Raw genomic sequence first — 25680 nt, 5'->3', positions numbered from 1 at the left:
GTAAACCATTTCCCTGCCTTCTGCTTTAATTAAGTGATCATGACCACAACGAATACACAGACACATACACACATACTCACAGAAAAGGCAGCCAAAGGGCCATAAAGCAGCTAACAAGATTAGACAAAAAGGCGATGGCCTTCAGCCCCAGTCCAAAGCGAAGTCGAAGTCTGTGTCTCAGTTGCAGTTTGCACAGTCTGGATCACTTCAAATGTCGTTAGAAGCGAGAGAAGTTTGACTGTTCAACACTGTTTAATACCCTAGAACTTCGCTTTATACTTCAACTTCTCAGCAACTACTTTTCTAGGGTGCAGCTGCTGACATTTCCCTTAGCTGGCTGCTGAAGACTGCTTAATACCTTTTAACTTCCCTTTCACAATTCAACTCTTCAGCAACTGCTTTTCTCGAATATTTTCTAGCTGCTGCTGCTGCTTAATATCCTTTAACTTCCTTTCAACAAGTTAACTCTTCAGAAACAGCTTTTTTAGTGTATATTCTAGCTGCAGTTGCTGTTTAATACCCTTTACCCTTTAACTTCCCATTTACACTTCAACTCTTCAGCAACTTCTTTTCTAGGGTATCTTTTAGCTTCAATTGCCACAAATTCCCTTTAGCTGGCAATCGTGCAAAGCGCATGTAATTTAGCTTAGAGTGTGTATTTTATTTAAGCGTTTATTAGCTGATAAACCAAAATAGATAAATCGCAGACAGGGCCAAAGCCTAGTCTAAGTCTTAGGGTCCAAGCGTTGGGCAGCTCCTTCGATCGTTGAAGGTTTTATTGTTGGCCCGCGGTGCAATTTATATGTGTTTTTGCAGAAACATTCGCAGCAGCAGCAGAGCAACAGATAATGGCAAAACATTTTAACATATGCGCAGCTCGAGTTAAGAAAGTTGTTTGCTAACACGCCCAACTTTATATCATAGATTTATCCTTTGGTTCATCGAAATTCTGGCTGCGTCTTAATGGCTTTTCTTTGTTTCTAGACACTTCCGGCAGCAGCTGTTGATTATGTCATAATTATATGACCACCTAGAGTACAACTTTATATACATACGAGTATATAAAGATCGTATCAATTTTCACACAAAATTATTACATTTTCCGCTTGCAACAACCGACAATTGGTATTCTACTATCCAATTAAAGAGTCCCATTTTAACGACTACCAAAACTCCATGAAAATGAGACGAAGCGAACGAATTGAAAAGGAAAACTGAAAACTAACAACTGAAAAATGAAAACTGAAAGTGGAAAATAAATGCGTGAGAAAACAAAACTGAGTACAAACACAATAATACTTTGTGGCCAGTTTCACAAACATCTCTCGTATATTTCTCTAGCATTATTAATGTTGAATATCTTCTCTGCTTCTCACTGTCTCTCTCCCTCACTTTGCTGTCTATTTTTTGTCATTTTTGCCGGAGGTGTAATTTTTATGCTGGTCTGCGTGTTGGGTCTTGGGTTTACGGTGTTTGCAGTGCCGTTTTTTCAGAGGAAAAGAAAAGGCTCGAAAGATAAACAACAAACAACGGAGACATTGGCCATGTTTGCGCTGCGCATAAATTTCAAGTGTCATTTACCCGACTTGCCACTTGTATCTCTTACACTCCTCCCCCTCTCTCTCTCACTCACTGCTGACATTTCTTTTGTTTTTTCGGCACCTGTCTCTCGATGACCAGGCCAATTTTTGCAGATTGGCATTAAGGTGCGTGTTTGAAATTTTGAAGTTAATTACGCGCGTATTTGTATTTGTTTTCGTTGCGAGTCTTAAGCAGGAAATCGCATTACATTAAGTACTTCTTTAAGCTACTTTTTAATGGGCAACTTTGCAAACCTAACTTGATTTTAATTATATATTTTGTTTGTTCTTTTCGTTACAGCAAAAATGAACATATTTTTGCCACTAGTCACGTGGATTGTGCTACTACTTTCGAGTACGGTAAGTATCAGCTAACACAGCTCATTAATATTAAGGTGTGACTGCAGTCCGGGTTCAACAAGAGTTCACTAATACGTTAAGAATAGGATTCGATCGGATCGGTGGCATTGTCAGTTAGCACATGAACAATAATCGAATTTATGAGTTTGTCCAGAACTTTCACACAATGCGGCAAAGGTAAAGACAAATTTACGAGCTGCCACCTCATTATGAAACAAATTTTTATACAAATACTAAAGAAACTCAAACATAAAGATGGAAGAGAGGCAATAAACGCAAATGAGAAATGAGCTCAGCCAAACGAACGAAATGATCACTTCTTCTATATAGTATACAGACTAATGATGCAACCCTACCGAATATCTTTCATGACCTAACGGTACTTCGCCTCTGACTCCGTCTCTGTCTCTGCCATGCAAATGAGCCATAAATGAAAATTACGGCCCAGCGAGTTCTAAGTTCTCTTCTGCGCAGACAGATTTATTAATTTTAACAACGAACTGTGAAGCGAATACAAAAAAAAAAGACAAGTAAAAAGAACCTGAGACGAAAGAAACCTTTGCAAAGCATCCAACTTGATGTTAAGCAAATAATTTTTGGCAGCTACGAACAAAACTTTAGCCAACAGCTGCTAGCAGCTAGCTTGATTTGATGGCTGTTTAAACATGAGAAAAAACGAAAAAACATTTCGTTTCGCGGTAGATTGTGTAATGATAGGCCGCAGAGGCATTAAAGAACAAGTGAAGATCGTTGGAAGACTTCTAGATACTCTTTCCATAAAGGTAAAGAAGATAATACTGAAATAAGCACGACTTACAGATACTCTTTCAAATATATAAAGAAAAAAAGAATGAAATAATAGCCGAGTTCCCTTACAATTTACATCATTAGTTTATGTATTTCCCCAACTGTCAGCGATTGAATGAAGTCAGACGCCTGAGCAGAGCCAAAGACCCGAAAACGAATCAATGAAAGAAAGCCCAAAAAAACGTAATGAATAAAAATAGCCGCATTAGCTGTAAAAACGCTTTGATAGCTATCGATTTGAGAAGAGATAGAGAGAGAGAGAGCGAAGGAGAGAAAGAAGAGAGAAAGATTTGAACCGGTGCTTTGTAAATTGGCCAAAAGAATGCTCTAAGCCGCAAGTTCATTGACATTCAACGCTGTAGCACGCATTTCGAAGCTTTTCGCGACAAAAAACACACAGAAAAAAGAAGGCAGAGAAAGAGAGAGAGAGAGAGAGAAGCGTCAAGGAGACGTGCTTTGCTTTCTATTTGTGCGTTGGGATTTTGTTGATTTATGTGTGCGAATTGCGGCGAGGTATAATTTATTTGATTAGCTGCAAGATACGAAGAAAAAATAAAAACAAAAGACTTAGGCAACAAACTTTTCAATCACAAGAGACTGACTTAGTGATACACAAAGTGCACAATCAACACACACACACACACACACCGATACACACTCATTGACAGTTAGTTAGATATCTAGTATAACGGATGCACTTGAGCGTTGAGGGGCGCTGTCATTGTATCTATCCGACAATCTGTTAACTCGCCCAGCAACAACAACAATTGCTGCATTGTGCATTGCGACGCGCCGTTCAATGTCATGGGAGCTTCACTGCACCAGCAGCAGCATGATCATCTTCTCTAAAACAAACACAAACACACACAGTCAGAGCTTTAATTGTTGCATGTGATGATGATGATGCGACGCCAAAGCACAACTCCAACTGGAACTTCGACTCGGCAATTGATAAAAATAGTAGGCAGCGGGTGGTTTTTGCCGGCTCAGCGACTGTTGCATCCATCTATTGTTTTGCAAGGCCGTTAACGTTGCATGGCGTGAAGCGAGCACAAACTCCTAAACACAAAAAAAACAACAAACAAACAAACAAACGAAAAACCTCAAGTACTCTCGCACTAGAAGCGTGATAAGGATCTACCAAAAAACAATTCTCAGACAGCGACTGCAACTTGAACTTGACAGCGAGTGTGCTCACACCTTTCGAGTTTTTTATGGTTCGCTCATTAGCCGGGTAGAAAGGTGGCAAAGTGCTCTTGCCCAGAATGGCAGCTGTAATTGGTTTCGATTCGCAATTCCAATTGTTCTGCGATGCACTTACTAAATAAACACTTTTTACGATCGTTAATCACCAACGAAAACATTTTCACATTGTGAAGATTTCGCCTTTTTCCCTTAGTTTGAAGAAACTTTCAGATATGTTAATTAAGAGAACGTTGCCTGCTCGCTTATTCACACTTTTTTCTTTTGTGTGTTCTATTATTAACTCATAATTTGTAGTTTAATTTGAGTTATGTAAATCTCTAGCGGAGCTCTGGTTCGTTGCCTGAGTCATTCGTTTGATTTAGACATAAAAAGCTTTCGCCTGCTTTCATTAATTACAATTCAAATTCAAAATTCAAATGGCAGCATCAATAAAACTTGATCGTTCTTAATAATGAGCTGTTAATTATGAATGGATTTTCTTTCAAGTTTTTTTTTTTCGAATTTGTTCCCTGACTCATTTCATATCTCGCAATCTGCAATCGCAACAGGAACTCAAATCAAATCAAGTCAAATCAAATCATATCTAAATAGCCAAAAGTCGTCACTGCCTTTTATAATATCAAATTGGAATGTTGCGTCGAAACGTAGGAAGTGAACAAAATTGTTCAAGAAGCAGAAACAGAAATATGTATATAAGAGAGCTCCCAAATGGAACTTGTTTTAATTCATTTTGCAGTAGCGCAAAAAGGTCTTAAGTGACAAACTCGTTTTCCTCTATAGCCACAACCACCTCGTATCTAATGTTGTTTGTTAGGCCTGCTGCTAACAGTCAGTCATTCAGTCATTCAGTCAGTCTTACAAACACCTATAAAAAGAAAAAATATATAAAGCTAGGCAGTTGGACTGAGAAAATATGGCAAACAACTTTTGGTTTTTGTATGTTTATAAAAGTAAAATCAGCCAAGTGTAACAATTAAGCGTTGGCAAAACAACAGCAACAAAAGACGAGTCACTTACATATTCACATACACTGTTACAAAAAAATAGCAGTCAAATGTAAAAGTTACACTGTGATTTGAATAAGCAGGAAAAGAGTCAAAGAAGTGTTGAAATATCATTTGGTATTTCACATTTCTATACTTCAACATCAAATGCTTCAATTAGATGTGATTCAGATTCAGATTTAAGAATCAATACAAATATTTAAATGAAATATTAAATTCCCAATGATTGCCTTTAAGACTCGTTCCCATTAAAGAATTAAAGTATTGTGTATTACAAAAATTGAAATATTTTTTGGAATTTCACATTTCTACACATCAGCATCAATTACTTTGATTAGATGTGATTCATATTCAGTTTTCAGAATCAATACAAATATTTCACAATAAAATGATTAATATTTTAGCCTGCTTTTAAATGAAATATTAAATTTCTAATGGCTTTTAAAGACTTGTGATCAACAAATAAATTGCCAAAACAACAATATGATTCCACATTCCTTTGAATGCTTCCCTTTTGCGTCAGTGTAACACAAGTTTATGGAGTTATGTCTGTAAGCGAACCTGTATGAACGTATTGCCCATATGGACCGCATCGAGCTGTAGCTGACTCTATATACATATATGTGGTTAGGAAATCTTGTTGAAGAAGCGCTGACGTTGATACGCCTGCTAACTTTGCTGTATCTAATTTGAATTTAAATTAGTTTAACCACAACACAAAGTAAAGCAAAGCACAACAAAGGTTGTTGTCTTCCAGCGGGATTGAGGTTAAACTGATGGGGAAGCTCTGCTCTCTCATTTGTACAAATCGCATGGAATAAGTGTAGAATATATCAACCCAAATACCAAAAAGCAGTTCATAATGAATGACCCTCTAAAAGATTGAAATCATTTCGAATTCCACAAGGTTTTTGCAATCGTTTTCAAGCTAAATCAAATGAGATCTTCAAACTCTATTCCAAGTAAATATAATTATCACTGCGATGATCTAATCGTAAAATCTTGTTCAACTTTATTTTTGCAGGTACATTCACAACACCAACAACTACAACCCTTTAAGACAAAAACTGCAAATAAGCATAGTCGATTTCGAGGCGAGGTGTTCTTTCTGAATCTCGAAGATGGCTATTTTGGCTGCCAAGTTAATGAGTCCACGGACTATTTGCAATTATACGATCTATCGAAAATCTGCGACGGCAATCAAGACTGTTTTCTTGGTTCCGATGAGCTGAGTAAAGAGCTCAAATGCACAAGTAAGTTTGGAGTTAAGATGAAGTTTGGCTTAACAACTGATTCGCTTGTTTGTTGTTTCGAACGTTTTTCAGATGACTGTGATAAGGATGGCACAAAGTGCACAAATGGTGTTTGCCTCAATGGTGTTTGCCATTGCAATGACGGCTTTGGCGGCTGCAATTGCGTCGATCAAGGTAAGTTCTATACAACGAAACGGAATGCTTCTCCGCTTACATAACCCGTTAACCGGTTGAAATCAAAAACCTTTTCCTTTTACAAAATTACAGATGAGAACGAATGCAAGCAACGGCCATGCGATGTCTTTGCCCATTGCACAAACACATTGGGCAGTTTTACGTGTACCTGCTTTCCGGGCTATCGCGGCAATGGTTTCCAATGTGAAGGTAAGTCTTCGACTATCTTTCGAGTCTTGTTATTGTATTGTTGTTAGTCTAAGCATAGGCATAATGACCGAACGAACGAACGAGGGAACGAATGAACAACCCAACCCAAACTCAAACTACAAATGATTGTTGTTGCTGTTTTTTACTTCCGTCAACGTCTGTTGCTTGAGACCATGATTTAGTCTAGGTTACTTCATAGATCTCTTAACGTTACGTTTGCTAACGGTTTCTTTCGCTGGAAATCTTAGCGAGAGATCTTCAACTCGAGTCTCCAACTCATTTCAATCGTCTCAAGTGCCCAGCTTCAAGTTAAAATGTAACAAAAGACGCGCCGGCCATCACAACACCAACAACAGCAACTACAACAGCAATATGAAAGCTTTTCTCTCAGCACTCACAATGGCCAAGCTGTGGAATCTACGCTCTCTGTGTATACTTATCTAGTCGAGGTAATAATAATGACCATGTAGCGATTACACTTGAGTACCTTACAGCGTCGTCTGCTCATTGTTAGAAGTTAGTTATTGTTAACAATGCTCAGGAGCGTTGCTCACAATACTAAAGCGAAGTCAAAGAGAATGATCTTAAAGCAAATGCAAATGCTTTAAAAGCTGAGACGGAGGAAGAGTTCTTCAAGTGCTTTTGCTTAATCGCAAAGATAAGTAAAGTAAACACAATGAAATGGCTTTCATCGATGAGCTAAGATTTGTAAGGTACGTTAGAAGATGCCTTTTGAAACTCTTCTCTCCTTTATACATTTCTTTCACTGATGAACATGTTTCATGGAGCGCGTTCCCGTTCACAGCGTGGGCCCAAAACCCTCCAGCGCACCTGTCCAACCTGTCGACCTGTACGACAGTGAAAAAGTGCTGGCCATAATTGGACTGGGCCTAATGTTGCGTAATGAAAACACATTATGGCATCACACAGAGCATCCAAAGAGAGACGCGGGCATAAGAAATCAAAAAATACTACAATAATAATAATAATAGCCAGCGAAATAGGAAGATTCTAACCCAGCTAGCACTTACGTAGAAGTCTATTCCTGACAATGATGATGATCATGATGATGTCGATGGTGTTGGTGGTTGCCACAAGATTTGTTGCAATGGCTTTCGCACCGCAAAACATAGCAGTAGACGTAGACATGATCGTACGAGCATATACACGTCTGTTAGACGAGGAATCAGTGTCATGTAATCTGACCCCAAACATGGACACGCCAGAACTTTCAACACTCAAGCAGAGCTTCCCTCTTTTCACCTGCATCTCTCCCTCTCTGTCTCTTGGCTGGCAGATGCAATGCGATAACGAGCGCAAATTTCACAAACGCTCTGGCATTACCCCGCTAAGTATGAAGACGTTGCCGAGATTCTAGATTACAATGTGACGACTTCTCTCGCAGCAGCAGCAGCGAAAAAGGGGCAGAGTGGGAATCGGAGTCATCGTCATCGTAGTCAGCGTCGTCAGCGTCAGGCATGCATAAATTCTGGGCAGTGGCATGTAACGTCTCAGCATCGCATTTCAGTCATACGAGCATTATCTAATTCCATTCTATAGGAACGTCTCTTCCGTTGCATTTCATTACGATAGGCAGACAAACGCAAAGACAGAGAGACAGACAGACTGCCAAATGGACAGTCGAGGCAAGGTTCTAGAGAACTCAAGTGCTCGTTGTAATCATTTGAATCAACCTGCTTTAAATACGCTGAGAACAAAGTTTTCCCCAAGTGTGTGCCAGTGCCTGTGGCTGAAGTCAACTCGATTAAGGCCTGACTTTCCCACACAGTTCATCAAATCAAGTCGCGAGCTCTAATTAAATCATGATGAACGACTCTCTTTAAAGCGCAATTGCATAAATGTGCACTTATCTTAGATTATGACGCTGATTGTTGCATACACAGCACAGCAGAGCACATAAAAGATCTGCCACGATCTTATTTGATAATTACTTAATAGTCTGGTTTGAAGAGCTGTGAAGAAATCAAAGCTCACATTGAATGCGACGTGTGAGTTTGAAATTTAAGCTTTAAAAGTACAAAATCAATTGTCAATGAATATCAAAGAAGTTCGCCATTAAACTTCTCTATGAACTCCTCTATTTAAGTCTTTCTTGTTCGATAATTACTCAGTTATCTATTTTGAGCCTCTTTGAAGAGATTAGAGTTGTCATTGAGTGATTTTTAAGTATAAAGTTAAAAAATATAGCCAACATATTTGCGCTTCAGTTGAAATATCGATGTATGTTATCAAAGAAGTTATCTTTTATATTCTCACTCTTTATGTGACTTCTATTCATTCTTTTATCGGGCAGCTGCCTCCTTTTGCTGATCTTATGCAACTCTTCTATTCAATTCTTTCAACTGTCTCTCTTCACTCACATTTTATGGCAACTGTCGCTTGTTTTCCTGCCACGCTCATAACTTTATCCAGTTTTGCATCTTAGCCTCAAGTTCACCTATTAAACTTTGCTGCAAATCATGGTCAGTTTCCAGCTTCTCCTACTCAAAGTCTTTATTTCTGTGTGTGGGGCTACCAGTTTGACTACCACACACACACACATACAACCACGCGTCTAACGGTACGGTTGCAAGCACCTGTTGCATAGCTGGTGGCTGGTGGCACATTGGCAGCATTATGTTCATGTTCATAACTCAGATGCGTGCACCGACGACGACTTCGTTAACGCATCGCCAAAGTCCAGTTATGCAATGAAGACGAAATTGCCACACTAACGGAGGAGGGGAGAGGGGAAGGTGGTGGCAAGTTGTGGTTTGTGGCAAGTCAATAGCTTTTTGCTTCTAATGCCAAAATGGAGTGAGTGTCGACTCCACAACCGAGTTGAGTGCTAAATTTATAACTATTTTGCCGCAGTCGAACAGCAAGACGAGTTGTTGCAGCTGTTGTTATTGCTGTTTGTTGTTGCATGTTGTTGTTGTTTGTGTTTTTGTTTAATTTTGCTGCCACGTTCACCACAAGCGGCAGCGGCGGCTTGCTCCCTTTCGTTTCGCTAACTGGGGCAGATCATTAAAACGGATAAAATAGATTGTGCCCCACGTTGCGGCGGCACAACAACAACATTGTCGACTCGGCGCTTAATGCTGTGCTGTGTCCTCAAAAGCCGCAAACGGCACCGACTTCAACTTCTCAGCTCCCAGCTCCCAACTTCAACTGCAACTCCAGCTCCAACTCCAACTTCATCTTAGACTTCGATGCACAGCTTCAAAAGATCAACGTCAGCTGATAAGCGTCGACTGTGAACGTGTTTATCTGCCATGCAGACCTAAATATACTCATATATATACGTATATAGTAGGGGGTATATCTGATATCTTTACAACTTTTATTTTCCTTTGCATATCAAAATGGCAGCAGCAATTAATTGGCGTGTCGCCTTGCCGCCGCTTTGCCTGATAAGCCATGAAAATGGCTTTAAACGCGTCCGACATTGACACGCCTTATTGCCCCCAACTCAACTCAACTCAACTAAAGCCGCAGTCGATGCCGCAGCAGCGTGTTGCCACATTTACGCGCCACCGCCAAATTGAGCCACCCATGACTTCAACCTCAACTTTGGATGCGAACTCCGCGGCTTCAACTGACATCACTTGACGACGCCCGACCTTGATCTTTTTCTCAATGTTGTCGTCGTCGTTTTTTGTTTTTTTTTCATTCCTTTGGTTTTTAATTTTCGTTGTTGCCGTGCCTTACATGGAAAAACTTAACGCATAATTGCGCCACAAATTTGTTAGCTAATTTCATATTTCTTCTCCCAGTTTGTGTATACCCTATATAAAGAAGAGTTGCACAAAGAGTTGTCAGTGTTCACAGAAAAAAAAAACATTAAGGAAAACAAAAATGTCGTAGATATAAATAAGAAACTTTGCAGAAGGAATAAAATATTCTACTTGCCAGACAAATGTTTGTTACAGTCTTAAAAGTCGTATCTTAAAATTTAAACCTTTTTGAATAAAAGTAGTAAACAATTAAGGTACTTTTTTTGTAGTTGTTGAAATGATTTATAGCTTTTACTGAGCATCTGATTGTCGATCTACTTATTTGAGTTTTTCATGCTAAGTTTAGTTTTTTTTGCTTGAGTTCAAGTTCAAATGTTATTTAGCTATGCTTCACCATAAATTACCACACACAGACTTTTAGTTTTTGAGTTGCTGTTTCTATCTGTTTCTCTTATTTCGTTTTTTTTTTAAGTTGTTCATCATAGTTTAGCAGTCGAGCATGAAAGTCATGTCCGCTCGTAAATTGCTGCGCTTCTATTATAAAAATAGATATACAAAGTATGCGTAGTATATATATTTTAAGTATGTGCGACTATCTGTAAAAATAGTGCAAATTTGTGGCACGAATGTCATAACTAAAAAACCGACAACAACAACAGCAACAACAACGACAAGAACGACATAAATTGCAAATGCTAATTAGCAGAACAATTACATAAATTTATTAGAGAGACGCCAACAAGTCCAGACCCAGAGCCACGCTTTTATCTACATTGTAGATTGTTTGAGCTCTTTACAATAAATCAGTACAGTCGCGACTGCTAATTAGCTTTGATTAGCGCAGTTAAAACATTGCCAATCTGAACAGACTTGAATATTTCGCAACAGAGGAGAAGAGAATTAGCAAAATACATGAAGCGTACATTCGAGTAGATTAAACAAAAGCATCCAAGGTTATTTCTAATGTTGATTTAGTGTTTCAATGCTAATGAAAGCCCATCTCATCTCTTCAGCCCAATTATATTGGACGTAACAAGCCTAGCATTAAAAAGAACATAGAAATTGGCAGTTGGAGAACAAGTTTTGAATTCTTCCTTCAACGCCATTCGATGGAAATATGTTTTTCTAATGATTCCTCAGACATTCAACCGGAAATCTGGGCTGTGCCCACGGGCAATAGAAAATACTAGATGGAAAGACAACGAGAGAGAGAAGCAAAGATATTTTTGTTTAACATGCATTCAGCTTAATTACCTGCAGTCACGCATATTTGATTGGTTTGCTAGCAACAAAAAAATAACAAATTTTTAAGTACAAACATTTGGCCCAAGGCTGGACAACGCCTACATGAAGGAGAGCAGAACTAAACTCGAAATCGAGAAGAGAAGCATAGTTTTGAGTGAAAAGAAATCTCAATTATAATGGGAGTATGCTGAGGCGCAAATAAATTGAATTTTGCACCTGAACTCAACTCGCAGACAGGCACAGTCAGAGCCAATGGCCTGTTGGTCAATGGCCTAAACGGCAAACGGGCAACGGGCAGCTGGACTGTCTTCTGTCTCTCAGGCTTCAGTGTGCACATTGCATAAAGTAATTAAACTGACATTGAAACTTAGACGAACATAGAACGCTTCCTGCTTCTGACTAAAACTCCTGGCTACCAACTGGCAACTGGGTAACTTGGCAACTCGGCATCTTGCAACTGCCAAGTGGCAGACAGGCGAACGTAGACGATGACATTGAGTAATCAGACTTAGCAATTGGTAACTGGTAACATGGAATGCAGTCATATCATAGACGAAGGCAGATGACTCTCAGTCTCTCAGTTTCTCAGTCGCAGTCGCATTCTCAGCTCAGTCTCACAGGCAAAGACGTTCCTGTTTGAGAGTGATGATCCTCTTAATTTATAAACTAAAAACTAGTAATTATAACTGCGCAACCTGCTCGACTGCCCATAATTATAAGGAAGGCTGTTGCCACTGCCCTTGTGATTGCCTCTCGACTCTCGTCTTTTGCCAACTTTTGTACTTATGTCATATTAGCTACAAATGTACAACATTTCTTATCCATAAAACCAATGATTAATGGCTCTGTCAGATTGCCAGACTGCAAAACAGAACAGAGAACCGAGCAAACCTTTCTATTCGGACTGTGGCCCTAAAAGTCTCTTCTCTGTTCTTCTCTGGCATCGTTTGCCACAGTTGCCGCTTCATTGGCTCTGCTGGCTAGAATTGAATTGAATTCTCAATGCGCTGCTGCGGCCTATTGGAGCGTAAAGCAGATAGTTGTGCTTCCGCGTGAGCTGTACATACGACTAGAAACGAGTGCTTGTTGTGCATTCATTAGCTAAACACACACCATCAACATTCACATCAATATCAACAAATGAACCAAGCAACAAACTAACCAAATCAAGCAAACAGATTCGACAAAAGTATAAATCAATTATAGCAAAAAATAAAAACAAAAAACAAACAGCAGTGATTTTCAAATTGATTATAGTTTGAACAGAAAACATGAGCGTTCACTTACCCCATTAATCTGCAATTGGATTATAAATGATTCCTCTCCTCAAGATTTGCGCTGCGATTGTGCGTTTGTATGCCAATTATGCTGAAAAGATATGATGAAGATGTCATTAGCGAGCAGCAATTGTACATTCTACATTCGTCTAGTAATTGCAAGTAAAAGATACGACTTCAGATACCATTCCTTTGCTAGGAAATTAACAAAGCAATCATTTTGAATGTGAAATTAAATTTATAGGCCAGTTCCCATGAAGCAAAGATACTTTAGTTTTCACGTTGAATTAAAATGAAAGAATTTTCTTCATGAATTCAAATTGAAAATAAATTCAAATCAATTTGATGTTCTAAAATCTGATTCGCTGCAAGAGCAACTTCTATTATTCATGCGACTTCGATTCAATGCCAGCTCAATGTTGTAATTGGTTCGGATCATGGGAAAATATATGCAATTGGTGCATCCTGTGTGCATTGACATTGCTGCTTGGCTTGGCTTCAACTGGGGCTGGGGACTGTATCTGGTTGCCAAGGCAGATGACACTGAAATGTCATGCGTAACATGCAAATTAGAAAATGTTCAATCCACTTGCTGACGTTGCAAGCTACCGCAGCATGTTGCGTTGCTTTGCGTTGCGTTACGCAGTCAAGCGGTAAATGCGTAAATAACAAGTTCGTTGCCTAAGTCATTCGTTTGCTAATGGCTAAGATGGAAGGGAGGAGAGGGGAATCAGTTCTTCTGTGATTGCCACATTATTAATCATGCCTCAATCATTTTTTGCCATTGCAGACATTGACGAATGCCAAGATCCGGCGATAGCATCGCGATGCGTGGAGAATGCCGAGTGCTGCAATCTGCCCGCGCACTTCCTCTGCAAGTGCAAGGACGGCTACACGGGCGACGGCGAAGTGCTGTGCACGGATGTCGATGAGTGCAGCAATCCGTTGGCCTGCGGTGTGCATGCGCAGTGCATCAACACGCCCGGCAATTACACGTGCGCGTGTCCGGATGGCTTTGTGGGCAATCCCTATGACGGTTGCCAGGATATCGATGAGTGCGCATACCCCAATGTCTGCGGACCCGGTGCCATATGTACGAATCTCGAGGGCAGTCATCGCTGCGACTGCCCGCCGGGCTACGATGGCGACGGACGCACCGAACAGGGTTGCGTCGATCTCGATGAATGCGCTCGCACTCCGTGCGGTCGCAATGCCGATTGCCTCAACACAGACGGCAGCTTCCGCTGCCTTTGCCCCGATGGCTTCAGCGGGGATCCAATGAACGGTTGTGAGGGTAAGTACAGCATTGATACCACGAACATTGAATACGCTACGAATTCATTTTCATATTTGAAATTTTTGCCATACGTTCTTTTTGGTATTCTTTTTTTTTGGCACCGTTTTTTGGCACAACTCACGCACACACTTACAATAAACACACACACACATATACACACGCTCAATACATGCCGCATGCACCGCAAACAAAAAACTGATTCCATTAACAACAACGATTAACCAACCAACATGATGTGCAGATGTCGATGAATGCGCCATTAACAATCCATGCGGTTTGGGTGCTCAATGCGTGAACTTGGGCGGTAGCTTTCAATGTCGTTGTCCACTGGGCTTTGTCCTCGAACACGATCCAAACGCCGAGTTGCCCAGCACAACACCCACACTACAACTGGGCTATGGCGATGGCGACACAATAATCACACCGGCGGCAACATCGGGCGCCGGTTTGGCCTGCCTGGACATCGATGAGTGCAATCAGCCCGATGGCGTTGCCAAGTGCGGCACAAATGCCAAGTGCATCAATTTCCCGGGCTCATATCGTTGCTTGTGTCCAAGCGGATTCCAAGGACAGGGCTATTTGCACTGCGAGAGTTAGTATTTGCTTAATTGCATGTCTGCATGTTGTATTTGTTTGAATGCATTCTCAGCATCTTCCCTGAACAGAAGTCTTGCTGAAAATGTATTTGTGACTGGCGAGATGTGCGAGGTGGCAAATCCCAAACACGATTATCAAAATTTAAAAACAAATTCCTTTCGACTTTGTCGTGTTTTGTCACCTACGCCTCTCTAATTTAGTCAGTGCTTTCTCCATCTGTGTCTTTCTCTCTCTCTCTCTCTATTTCTGAAACTCAAACGCTTTCGGCTGCTTTTGCTGCCAGCTTCGAGAGCTTCCTGCTTCCCACAGCTTCCCCATAGCTTTCCACAGCTTTCCTACGTATCTGTATCTGTATCTTTGTCTCCCAATTCCTGAATCTCCCACCGCTCCCCCTTTTCACGCTATGCTTCCACCACTCTCATATGTTTATTTTGTATTTGTTTGATTTGATTACTAATTTAATTAATTGCAATATATATTTAACCACCTCCCCTCGGCCCTGCCCCGCCTACGAACACACCACAACACGCCAATGAACACGCGTTGCATTGAAATGAACCAACCCCCGTCTCTGCTCCCCATCCGTCTCTGCGCTTTTCCCCTACGCACCAAACGCGATCGCGATCGCGACCTCGACAGACATCAACGAATGCCAGGATAATCCGTGTGGCGATAACGCCATCTGCACAGACACCGTCGGCAGTTTTGTTTGCACGTGCAAACCGGATTACACCGGAGACCCCTTCAGGGGTTGTGTGGACATCGATGAATGCGCCGCTTTGGATAAACCTTGCGGCGAACACGCAATCTGCGAGAACACTGCACCGGGATACGAGTGCAAGTGTCCGCCAGGTTATGATGGTAAACCAGATCCCAAGGATGGCTGTGTGCCCACCGATGTGAACATTTTGTGTAGCAGCAACTTTGACTGCACCAACAACGCCGAGTGTATTGAGAACCATTGCTTCTGTCTCGATGGCTTCGAACCCATCGGCTCCAGCTGCGTGGATATTGACGAGTGTCGAACTCATGCCGAGGCATGTGGACCGCATGCCCAGTGCTTGAACACGCCCGGATCGTATCGCTGTGATTGCGAGGCTGGCTATGTTGGCAGTCCGCCGAGACTGGCCTGCAAGCAGCCCTGTGAGGATGTCAAGTGTGGTGCCCATGCTTACTGCAAACCGGATCAGAATGAAGCGTACTGCGTCTGCGAGGAGGGCTGGACGTACAACCCAAGCGATGTCTCTGCAGGTTGCGTGGACATCGACGAATGCGATCTGGTGCACGGACCATTTGGCAGCTGTGGCCAGAATGCCAGCTGCACAAACTCCCCGGGTGGCTACAGCTGCGCCTGTCCACCTGGATACTCTGGAGATCCACACTCAAAATGCTTGGACATCGACGAATGCCGTTCTGGCTCGGTGAAATGCGGCGCAGGCGCTGAATGCATTAATCAGCCAGGTGGCAGCTACTCCTGCCGTTGTCCTGAGGGCACTCTCGCCGATCCGGATCCCTCGGTGCGCTGTGTGCCCATCGTGAGCTGCGCCTCGAGCGAACAGTGTCCCGGCAATGCCATTTGCGACGAGACCCAACGATGCCTGTGCCCGGAACCGAATATTGGCAACGATTGCCGTCATCCCTGCGAGACGCGCGACTGTGGCGCCCATGCTCAGTGCATGCTGGCCAACGGACAAGCCCAGTGCCTCTGTGCACCGGGATACACTGGAAATGCTGCGCTGCCAGGCGGCTGCAGTGACATCGACGAGTGTCGCGCCAATCCTTGTGCCGACAATGCCATTTGCACCAACACTGCGGGCGGTTATCTGTGCCAGTGTCCAGGTGGTTCCTCAGGCGATGCCTATCGCGATGGCTGTGCCTCGGGCAAGACTGTCGGTTGCTCTGACGCCAATCCTTGTGCTCTGGGCGAGAGCTGTGTCCAAGATGCCTTCACCGGCAGCAGCGTCTGCATTTGTCGGCAGGGTTACGAACGTAGTCCTGAAGGTGGACAGTGCCAGGATGTGGACGAGTGCTCTGGACAGAGAGGCAAGCCTGCTTGTGGATTGAATGCGCTCTGCAAGAATCTACCCGGTAGCTACGAGTGCCGTTGTCCTCAGGGACACACTGGAAATCCCTTTGTCATGTGTGAACTCTGTAACAGTCCCGAGTGTCAATGCCAACCACCCTACAAGCTTTTGGGCAACAGCTGCGTCTTGGCAGGCTGCTCCACTGGACAGCCTTGTCCCAGTGGTGCGGAGTGCATCTCTATTGCCGGTGGCGTCAGCTACTGCGCCTGCCCCAAGGGTTATCAGACACAAGCCGACGGCAGCTGCGTGGATGTCAACGAGTGCGAGGAACGTGGCGCTCAACTTTGTGCCTATGGCGCCCAGTGCATCAATCAGCAGGGTGGCTACAGCTGCCACTGCCCCGAAGGTTATCAGGGAGATGCCTACAATGGACTTTGTGCGCCTGCCCAACGTAAATGTGCCGCAGACAAGGAATGCGCAAGTAATGAAAAATGTATACAGCCCGGAGAGTGCGTATGCCCGCCACCATATTTCCTGGATCCCCAAGACAACAACAAGTGCAAGAGTCCTTGCGAACGTTTCCCCTGCGGCATCAATGCCAAGTGCACACCTTCAGATCCGCCGCAATGCATGTGCGAGGCGGGCTTCAAGGGAGATCCACTGCTTGGATGCACTGATGAGGATGAATGTGCTCATCTGCCATGCGCCTACGGCGCTTATTGTGTCAACAAGAAGGGCGGCTATCAGTGTGTCTGTCCTAAAGGTTTTACAGGAGATCCCTACAAGAGTGGCTGCATTTTGGAGAACGGAGTGCCCAAGAGTACTTGTGCCACCAACGAGGATTGTGCTGGAAATTTGGCATGCCTTGATGGCAGTTGTCTCAGTCCCTGCGCCAGCTTGCTTTGTGGTCCCAATGCCTACTGCGAGACGGATCAGCATGCTGGCTGGTGTCGTTGTCGCGTGGGCTTCATCAAGAATGCCGATGGAGATTGCGTTTCACAGTGTCAGGATGTCATCTGTGGTGAGGGAGCTCTCTGTATTCCCACCAGTGAAGGACCCACCTGCAAGTGTCCCCAAGGTTATCTTGGAAATCCCTTCCCCGGCGGTAGCTGCAGTACCGATCAATGCAGCGCCTCTCGCCCGTGTGATGAGCGTCAGATCTGCATTAACGGACGCTGCAAGGAACGCTGCGAGGGCGTCGTCTGTGGCATCGGAGCCACCTGTGACAAGAGCAATGGAAAATGCGTGTGTGAGCCCAACTTTGTGGGCAATCCCGATCTGCTTTGCATGCCACCCATCGAGATGGCGAAGTGTTCGCCCAACTGTGGCGAGAATGCCCATTGCGAGTATGGTTTGGGACAGAGCCGTTGTGCCTGTAACCCCGGCACCTTTGGCAATCCGTACGAAGGTTGTGGTGCTCAGAACAAGAATGTTTGTCAACCGAACAGCTGTGGTCCCAATGCCGAATGTCGCGCTGCCGGTAATCAAATTACCTGCATCTGTCCGCAAGGATTCAGTGGAAATCCCTACGTGGGATGTCAAGATGTAGATGAATGTACCAACAAACCTTGCGGGCTGAACGCCGCCTGCTTGAATACTCCCGGTAGCTTCGAGTGCCTCTGCTTGTCTGGACATGCTGGCAATCCATACAGCAGCTGCCAGCCCATCGAGAGCAAGTTCTGTCACGACGCCAATCAGTGTCAGTGCAGTGAGCGTGTCGAGTGCCCCGATGGCTACAGCTGCCAGGGCGGACACTGCAAGAATCTATGCTCGAAAACAGCGTGCGGACCGCGCGCCATTTGTGATGCCGGTAAATGTCTGTGTCCCCTGGGTTATGTCGGAGATCCACACGATCTCAGCCAGGGCTGCAGCATTCGTGGTCAGTGTGGCAATGATGCCGACTGTCGCCATTCGGAGATCTGCTTCCAGTTGGGCAAGGGTCTGCGCAAGTGCGTTGATGCCTGCTCCAAGATTCAATGCGGACCCAATGCTCTGTGTGTGGCCGATGATCATCGTTCCTCTTGTATTTGCTCGGATGGTTACTTTGGCAATCCCAGCAATCTGCAGGTCGGCTGTCAACCTGAACGCAAGGTGCCCGATCTCGAAGATAAATGCAAGACTGACAAGGATTGTGAGCGTGGATTTGGCTGCCAAGCTGGCGCTTTGGGCACTCGCGAGTGCATCAATCTCTGCTCGAATGTTGTCTGCGGACCGAACGAACTTTGTAAAATAAATCCAGCTGGTCACGCGATTTGCAACTGTGCCGACAGTTACGTGTGGAATCCCGTTGTCTCCTCTTGCGAGAAACCCTCACTGCCCGATTGCACCAACGATGACAATTGTCCAGATGCTTCGGCATGTCGCCCCGACGTTTTGGGCGTGCTCAAGTGTGTGGCCATTTGCGACGCCTTTACTTGCCCAGCCAACTCGATTTGTGTAGCACGCCATCACCAAGGACGTTGTGATTGCCTCAACGGATTCGTGGGTAATCCCAATGATCGCAACGGCTGCCAGCCGGAACGGAAACATCAGTGTCGCAGCAATGCAGAGTGCTCCGAATCGGAGGGTTGCATCAAGGATGAAGCTACACAGTCGCTGAGCTGCCGACCTGCCTGCGACAGTGTCAAGTGCGGACCTGGAGCCGTGTGCATCACTAACAACCATCAGGCCCAATGTCAGTGCCCACCTGGACCTTATGCCGGCGATCCATATGATCCTTTCAACGGCTGCAAGAGCGTGCCATGTGTCTATAACCACGATTGCCCGCCCAGTCAAATGTGCAACCGCATGACACACACATGCTACGATGTTTGTGATGAGGAATCCTGTGGTGAGAATGCCATTTGTCTGGCCGAGGATCATCGTGCCGTTTGCCAATGTCCACCCGGTTTCCGTGGCAATCCTTTGCCCGAGGTCGCCTGTGTCAAGCAGAGTGGTTGCGCTCCGGGCAACTGCCATCCCACCGCCATCTGTGAGGTGACACCCGAAGGCGCCAGTTGCAAGTGCCCACCACTCTTTATCGGAGATCCTCAACCCAATACCAAGGGCTGTCGTCCAGATGGACAGTGCCCCAACGGAGATGCCGACTGCCCAGCGAATACGATTTGTGCTGGAGGACGTTGCCTCAATCCCTGTGATAATGCCTGTGGCTCCAATGCCGACTGCAAGGTCGTAAATCGCAAGCCAGTGTGCAGCTGCCCGCTGCGCTTCCAACCCATCTCGGAGTCGGCCAAGAATGGCTGTGCACGCAGCGCTTCCAAGTGCACCACGGATATTGACTGCGGGGGTGAACTATGCTACAATGGTCAGTGTCGAGTGGCATGCCGCAACACACAGGATTGCTCCGATGGTGAGCGCTGTGTGGGCAATGTATGTGTTGTCTCCTGCTTGGATCACAGTCAGTGCTCCAGTGGTTTGGCCTGCATCGATGGCCATTGCGCGCTAGGCTGCCGCAGCAACAAGGAGTGCAAGCAGGAGCAATCCTGCATTGGCAACAAGTGTCTGGATCCCTGTCAATCGAGCACCAGCTGCGGACCGAATGCTCTTTGCAGCATTGCCGAGCATCGCAGCCAATGCACCTGCCCCGATGGCTTCGAAGGCAATCCCACACCTGAGCAGGGTTGCGTGCGGGTTCCCGCACCATGCTTGGCCAGCAATCAGTGTCCCAATGGACACATGTGCATCGGAAACCAATGCAATTTGCCCTGTACCAAGACCTCCGCTTGTGCGATTGGAGAACGTTGTTATCAACAGGTTTGCCGCAAGGTTTGCTACACGAGCAACAACTGTTTGGCTGGAGAGATTTGCAACAGCGATCGCACCTGCCAACCTGGCTGTGAATCCGACGCCGATTGTCCCCCAACCGAACTATGTTTGACAGGCAAGTGCAAGTGCGCCAGTGGATTTATTGGAACTCCCTTCGGATGCTCTGATATTGATGAGTGCACAGAGCAGCCGTGCCATGCCAGTGCCCGATGTGAAAATATTCCCGGCTCTTATCGCTGTATTTGTCCCGAGGGCACAGTCGGAGATGGTTACACGCAACAGGGTTGCACACAGCCACGACAATGCCACAAGCATGACGATTGCGCCAATAGCTTGACCTGCATTCAAGGCAAGTGTACAGATCCTTGCCTGCACACGGAGTGCGGACCGAATGCTCATTGCCAGGCGGAAGGACATCAATCCACCTGCAACTGCCCAGCTGGTTATCTAGGAGATCCTAATGACACCGGCGTCGGCTGCTTCAAGGTTGAGTGCATTGATCATGTGGACTGTGCCAGCGATCGTGCCTGCGATGCGGAAACGAATCGTTGCATCAAGCCCTGTGACTTTACTAGCTGCGGCAAGGGCAGCTGCCAGGTGGCCGATCATCAAGCCATCTGCGAGTGTTATGAGGGCTATCAGCTCACCAACGGAGTTTGTGAAGATATCAACGAATGCTTGACCCAACCCTGTCACAGCACCGCCTTCTGCGACAATCTGCCGGGCAGCTATCACTGCAAGTGCCCCGAAGGACTCATTGGAGATCCGCTGCATGCCGGCTGTCGTGATCCCAGCGAATGTATCAGCGATGCGGACTGTCCCGCTTCGGCCAGTTGCCAGAACTCACGTTGTCGTAGCCCTTGCGAGCGTCAAGGTGCTTGCGGCTTGAATGCTAATTGTCAGGCTCAGGCACACAAAGCTATTTGCAGTTGTGCTGCAAACTCTCGCGGAGATCCTCAAGTGGAGTGCGTACATATCGAGTGTGCCGACAACGATGACTGTGCCGCCGAAAAGGCGTGCCTGGATTCCAAGTGCGTTGATCCCTGCTCCCTGCCAAATGCTTGCGGTGCTCTTGCCCGCTGCTCCGTCCAGAATCATATTGGTGTCTGTGCCTGCGAATCAGGCAGCACTGGAGATGCCAAGCAGGGCTGTGTGCCCTTGCAATACTGCCAGCAGGATACACAGTGTCCTCAAGGTAGCATCTGTAGCCATGGCATCTGTAATGCTCTCTGCAGCAGCAATCGCGATTGTATTTCGGAACAACTCTGTCTGCAAGGTGTCTGTCAGAGCACCTGCAAATCGAATTCGACATGCCCACAATTCCAGTTCTGTCAGAACAACATTTGTGCCAAGGAACTCGAATGCAGTGAGAACAGCGACTGTGGCGAGGATGAAACGTGCTTGCTGGATGCCTATGGACGTGCTCGCTGTGAGTCTGTGTGCTTGGGACGTGCCGCTTGTGGCCGGAATGCCGAGTGTGTGGCACGTTCTCATTCCCCCGACTGCATCTGCAAGGAGGGCTTCTTTGGCGATGCACGCTCCGGTTGCCGCAAGATCGAGTGCAGCAGCGACGACGATTGCTCGAATGACAAGAGTTGCGACAATCACATGTGTAAGATAGCATGTCTCATTGGACAGCCTTGTGGCGAGAATGCACTCTGCACCACGGAGAATCATCGTCAGGTGTGCCATTGCCAGCCTGGCTTTAGTGGCGATCCTCGCGTTCGCTGCGATGTCATCGATTTCTGTAAGGATGCACCGTGCGGACCCGGTGCTCGGTGTCGCAATTCGCGCGGTTCATACAAATGCACGTGTCCGCCTGGTCTGGTGGGTGATCCGTATAACGAGGGCTGTCGTAGCTCGGTGGAGTGCGAGACCCACGATGATTGTCCCCCGCATGCTGCATGCACCAAGACAAATGGTGTTCCCAAGTGCCAGGATGTCTGCGCCCATCTGCAATGTGGCCCCAATGCGGAATGTGTTCCGAAGGGTCATGTCGCCCACTGTGCATGCCGCAATGGCTACGACGGCCAACCCGCTGACCGGGTGGTCGGCTGTAAGCCATTGCCAGTGCCATGTCAAATCACTAGCGATTGCCCCACCAACACCTACTGCTCCGATAGTGTGTGTAAACGTAAGTACTAACCACCAAACCAAAGCAAACCACTCACGCACTACCCAACACCACCCAGCAGGGCGTAAAACCAAAGAGAGACTACTACATATTACTACTACAACTTAGCGACAACTTATCAAACTTATCAACAACCACATAACTATTATTGTTTTTAGTTTAATCACTTACCAAACTAGCACGATTACTAGACCTAAGATGCTGTGGCACTTTCCCTGTTGCCCATAAGCTGTATAAACACAACATACAAAAAGCTTTCCCAAAAAGAATCAACTACAACACGAGATACAAAATGCGATAACAATTTAGAATCTAAAATGTATTTTTCCTTGAAACTGATTTTATGTATCTTTTAAATGTATCGACTCCTTTCAGTAATAATATCTGTTTTTCAGTATTCACTTTCTTTTAAAATTAACATATCTACTTAAGTAAACCTTGTTTCAAAGGATTGAGACAAAAGAAGACAATGAAAAATATGAATGTTTAAAGAATTGTATTGGAAATTATAGAATTTCTGTTAACAACTCTTTAGCTTCAGCTAGTTAAGTCCTTGGGTCACAGCATCTGGACTGGCTCAGCCCCGTAGCATAGACTAACTGTTAACAAAACTTACTACACACACGTGACAACAACAAAACCACCATCACAACAACAACAACAACAACAACACTACCACAATAAAACGTACTCTAGTACATGTTTTATGTACAGAACTGAAACGAAATTTAGGCAAACTCTGTAACGGCTCCAATCAACAATCGAGATCTAATCCCCTCTTAACTTGCATCCTCTTAGCTGCCTGTCTGCTTGACACCGAGTGCGCCGCTTCAGAGGTGTGCCAGGGTGGTCAATGCTTTAATCCCTGCCAACAGCCACAGGCTTGTGGCCAGAATGCTGAATGCCTCATCCTCAGCCATGTGAAACAGTGCCATTGCCCCGAGGGCTTCACTGGCGATGCCGCCAAGGAGTGTGTTCGTGTGCCCGTCGCCTGCGATGGCGACTGTTCACCGGGCTACAGCTGCCGCGACTCCATGTGTCTGCCCGTTTGCCACAACGATCTGGAGTGCGCCTCCAATGAGAAGTGTCTGCGTGGCAACTGCATGCGTAAGTAACCCAGAACTCAGACTCAATTACTCTATTAATTCAATCTTCTTCCTTTGCAGTGACCTGCCGCGTGGATAACGATTGTTTCTTGGGCCATGTTTGCCTGCACAACAAGTGCGTCTATGGCTGCCACGTGGATGACGACTGCAGTGCCTCCGAGTCGTGTCGCAACGACAAGTGCGTCAATCCCTGCCTGGAGAGTCCTTGTGGACCTAATGCCGCCTGCTCAGTGTCGAATCATCGCGCCAGCTGCAGCTGCCTGGACAACATGGTGCCCAATCCCACAGCTCAAGTGGGTTGCGTACGCTCACCTCCCCTCGAGTGCCATGAGAATCGTGACTGCAGCAATGGCTTGGCCTGCTTCGAGTCCGTCTGTCGCCCACTTTGTGCCGACGACTCGGGCTGCTTGACCAACGAGCGTTGCCAGCAAGGCGTCTGCAAGCCTCTGTGTCGCCACGACAACGAATGCGCGCATGGAGAACTTTGTCTGGGTCTTAATTGCGTCACTGGCTGTCGCTCCGATCAGAGTTGCCCCGCTCACTTGGCCTGTGTGGGTCAGCAGTGTGTTGATCCCTGCGCCGATCCCACGGCTTGTGGCACGAATGCCATTTGCCAGGCCATCGAACATCGCAAGGAGTGCAGCTGCCCCGAAGGACTTACTGGAAATGCGAATGTCGCTTGCAAAGCACCGCGCACAGCTTGTGGCCGCAATGAGGATTGCGGAGCGAATCAGTTGTGCTATGCGGGCAGCTGTCAAGGCAAGTGCCGCAACGATCAGAACTGTTTGTCGGACGAGCGTTGCATGCGCGGCACTTGCCGCACCGTCTGTAACACGGACAGCGCCTGTGCCCAGGGACAGATCTGTGAGAATCGCGTCTGCCAGACGGGCTGCCGCAACGATCTGAGCTGCGCCAACGACGAGACCTGTGTGAACAAGAAATGCCACAATCCTTGCCAGACACCCGATCAGTGCGGTCAATGCGCCGACTGTCTGGTCATCAATCATGGCGTGCAATGCCAGTGCCCAGCCTCCTTCATTGGCGACGGACTCACTGGCTGCCATCTGCCACCCGAGCGCTGCCATCCTGACTGTGAATGCGACGAGAGTGGTGCCTATTGTGCTGCCAAGTGCTCGCGCTCCGAGGATTGTGCTTGCGGACAGCAGTGCGCACGAGGCAAGTGTCGCAACAAGTGCGGCGCCAAGCGTCAATGCCCTCTGGGTCAGTTGTGCGAACGTGGTGCCTGCATTGCGGGTTGCAAGTCGAATGGTGACTGCGCCGCTGATCAGAGCTGCGTCAATGGAAAATGCGCAGATCCCTGTGCGAATGATAGAGCCTGTGGTCGCAATGCTCTGTGCACCGTCTCAGAGCATCGCATGCTCTGCTATTGCCCCGACGGCTACGAGGGAGAACCCAGCAAGGAGTGCGTGCAGTTCGAATGCCGCGAGGACAAGGACTGTGAATCGAACAAACGCTGTGATCAGGGCAAGTGCCGCAATCCCTGCCTGGAGTACGGAGCCTGTGGCACCAATGCCCAGTGTCGTGTCGTCAATCGCAAAGCACAATGCTCCTGCCCACCCGATTTCTTCGGCAATCCTGCCAGCGAATGTCAGCCACTGGATGGTGGCTGCTCCACTAATCCGTGCGGCGTCAATTCCAAGTGCATTGAGCTGCCTGGCGGCTACGAATGTGCCTGCATGGATGGCTGCATCGGCGATGCGCTCAAGGGCTGCATTTGCGATGGAGAACTGGTGAATGCCTGCCGCGATCAACCATGCGGTCTCAATGCCGCCTGCCATGTGTTGGACAACAATCAAGCCGAATGCTACTGTCCCGAGGACTTCCCCAATGGCGATGCCTATGTGCAATGTAAGATGAGTTGGCTTTATCCTCCCCTTCCTAAG

General features: G+C 46.1%; 1 protein-coding gene and 1 long non-coding RNA gene across 2 annotated transcripts in view; one reads left to right on the top strand and one right to left on the bottom strand.

Moving 5' to 3' along the window:
* The window catches only part of LOC133835172 (uncharacterized), a 96534-nt gene extending 83531 nt beyond the window's left edge, over positions 1 to 13003 (bottom strand). Inside the window, exon 1 of the long non-coding RNA XR_009893520.1 lies at positions 12864 to 13003. This is a non-coding gene — a long non-coding RNA (uncharacterized LOC133835172). The remainder of the gene's footprint in view (positions 1 to 12863) is intronic.
* The window catches only part of LOC133835161 (uncharacterized), a 129681-nt gene that overhangs the window by 32944 nt on the left and 71057 nt on the right, over positions 1 to 25680 (top strand). Inside the window, 9 exon segments of the mRNA XM_062265063.1 lie at positions 1882 to 1940; positions 5982 to 6210; positions 6283 to 6384; positions 6478 to 6594; positions 13644 to 14147; positions 14392 to 14742; positions 15387 to 22670; positions 23469 to 23777; positions 23837 to 25645. Coding sequence (XP_062121047.1) covers positions 1887 to 1940; positions 5982 to 6210; positions 6283 to 6384; positions 6478 to 6594; positions 13644 to 14147; positions 14392 to 14742; positions 15387 to 22670; positions 23469 to 23777; positions 23837 to 25645 — 10759 coding nt within the window. The 5' untranslated portion in view covers positions 1882 to 1886.

The sequence above is a fragment of the Drosophila sulfurigaster genome, chromosome 2L (genome assembly GCF_023558435.1).
Source record: "Drosophila sulfurigaster albostrigata strain 15112-1811.04 chromosome 2L, ASM2355843v2, whole genome shotgun sequence".
NCBI classification, from domain to species: Eukaryota; Metazoa; Arthropoda; class Insecta; order Diptera; family Drosophilidae; genus Drosophila; species Drosophila sulfurigaster.
Note: the sequence above shows the minus strand (reverse complement) of the source record. Positions and strands in the feature narration are given on the sequence as shown.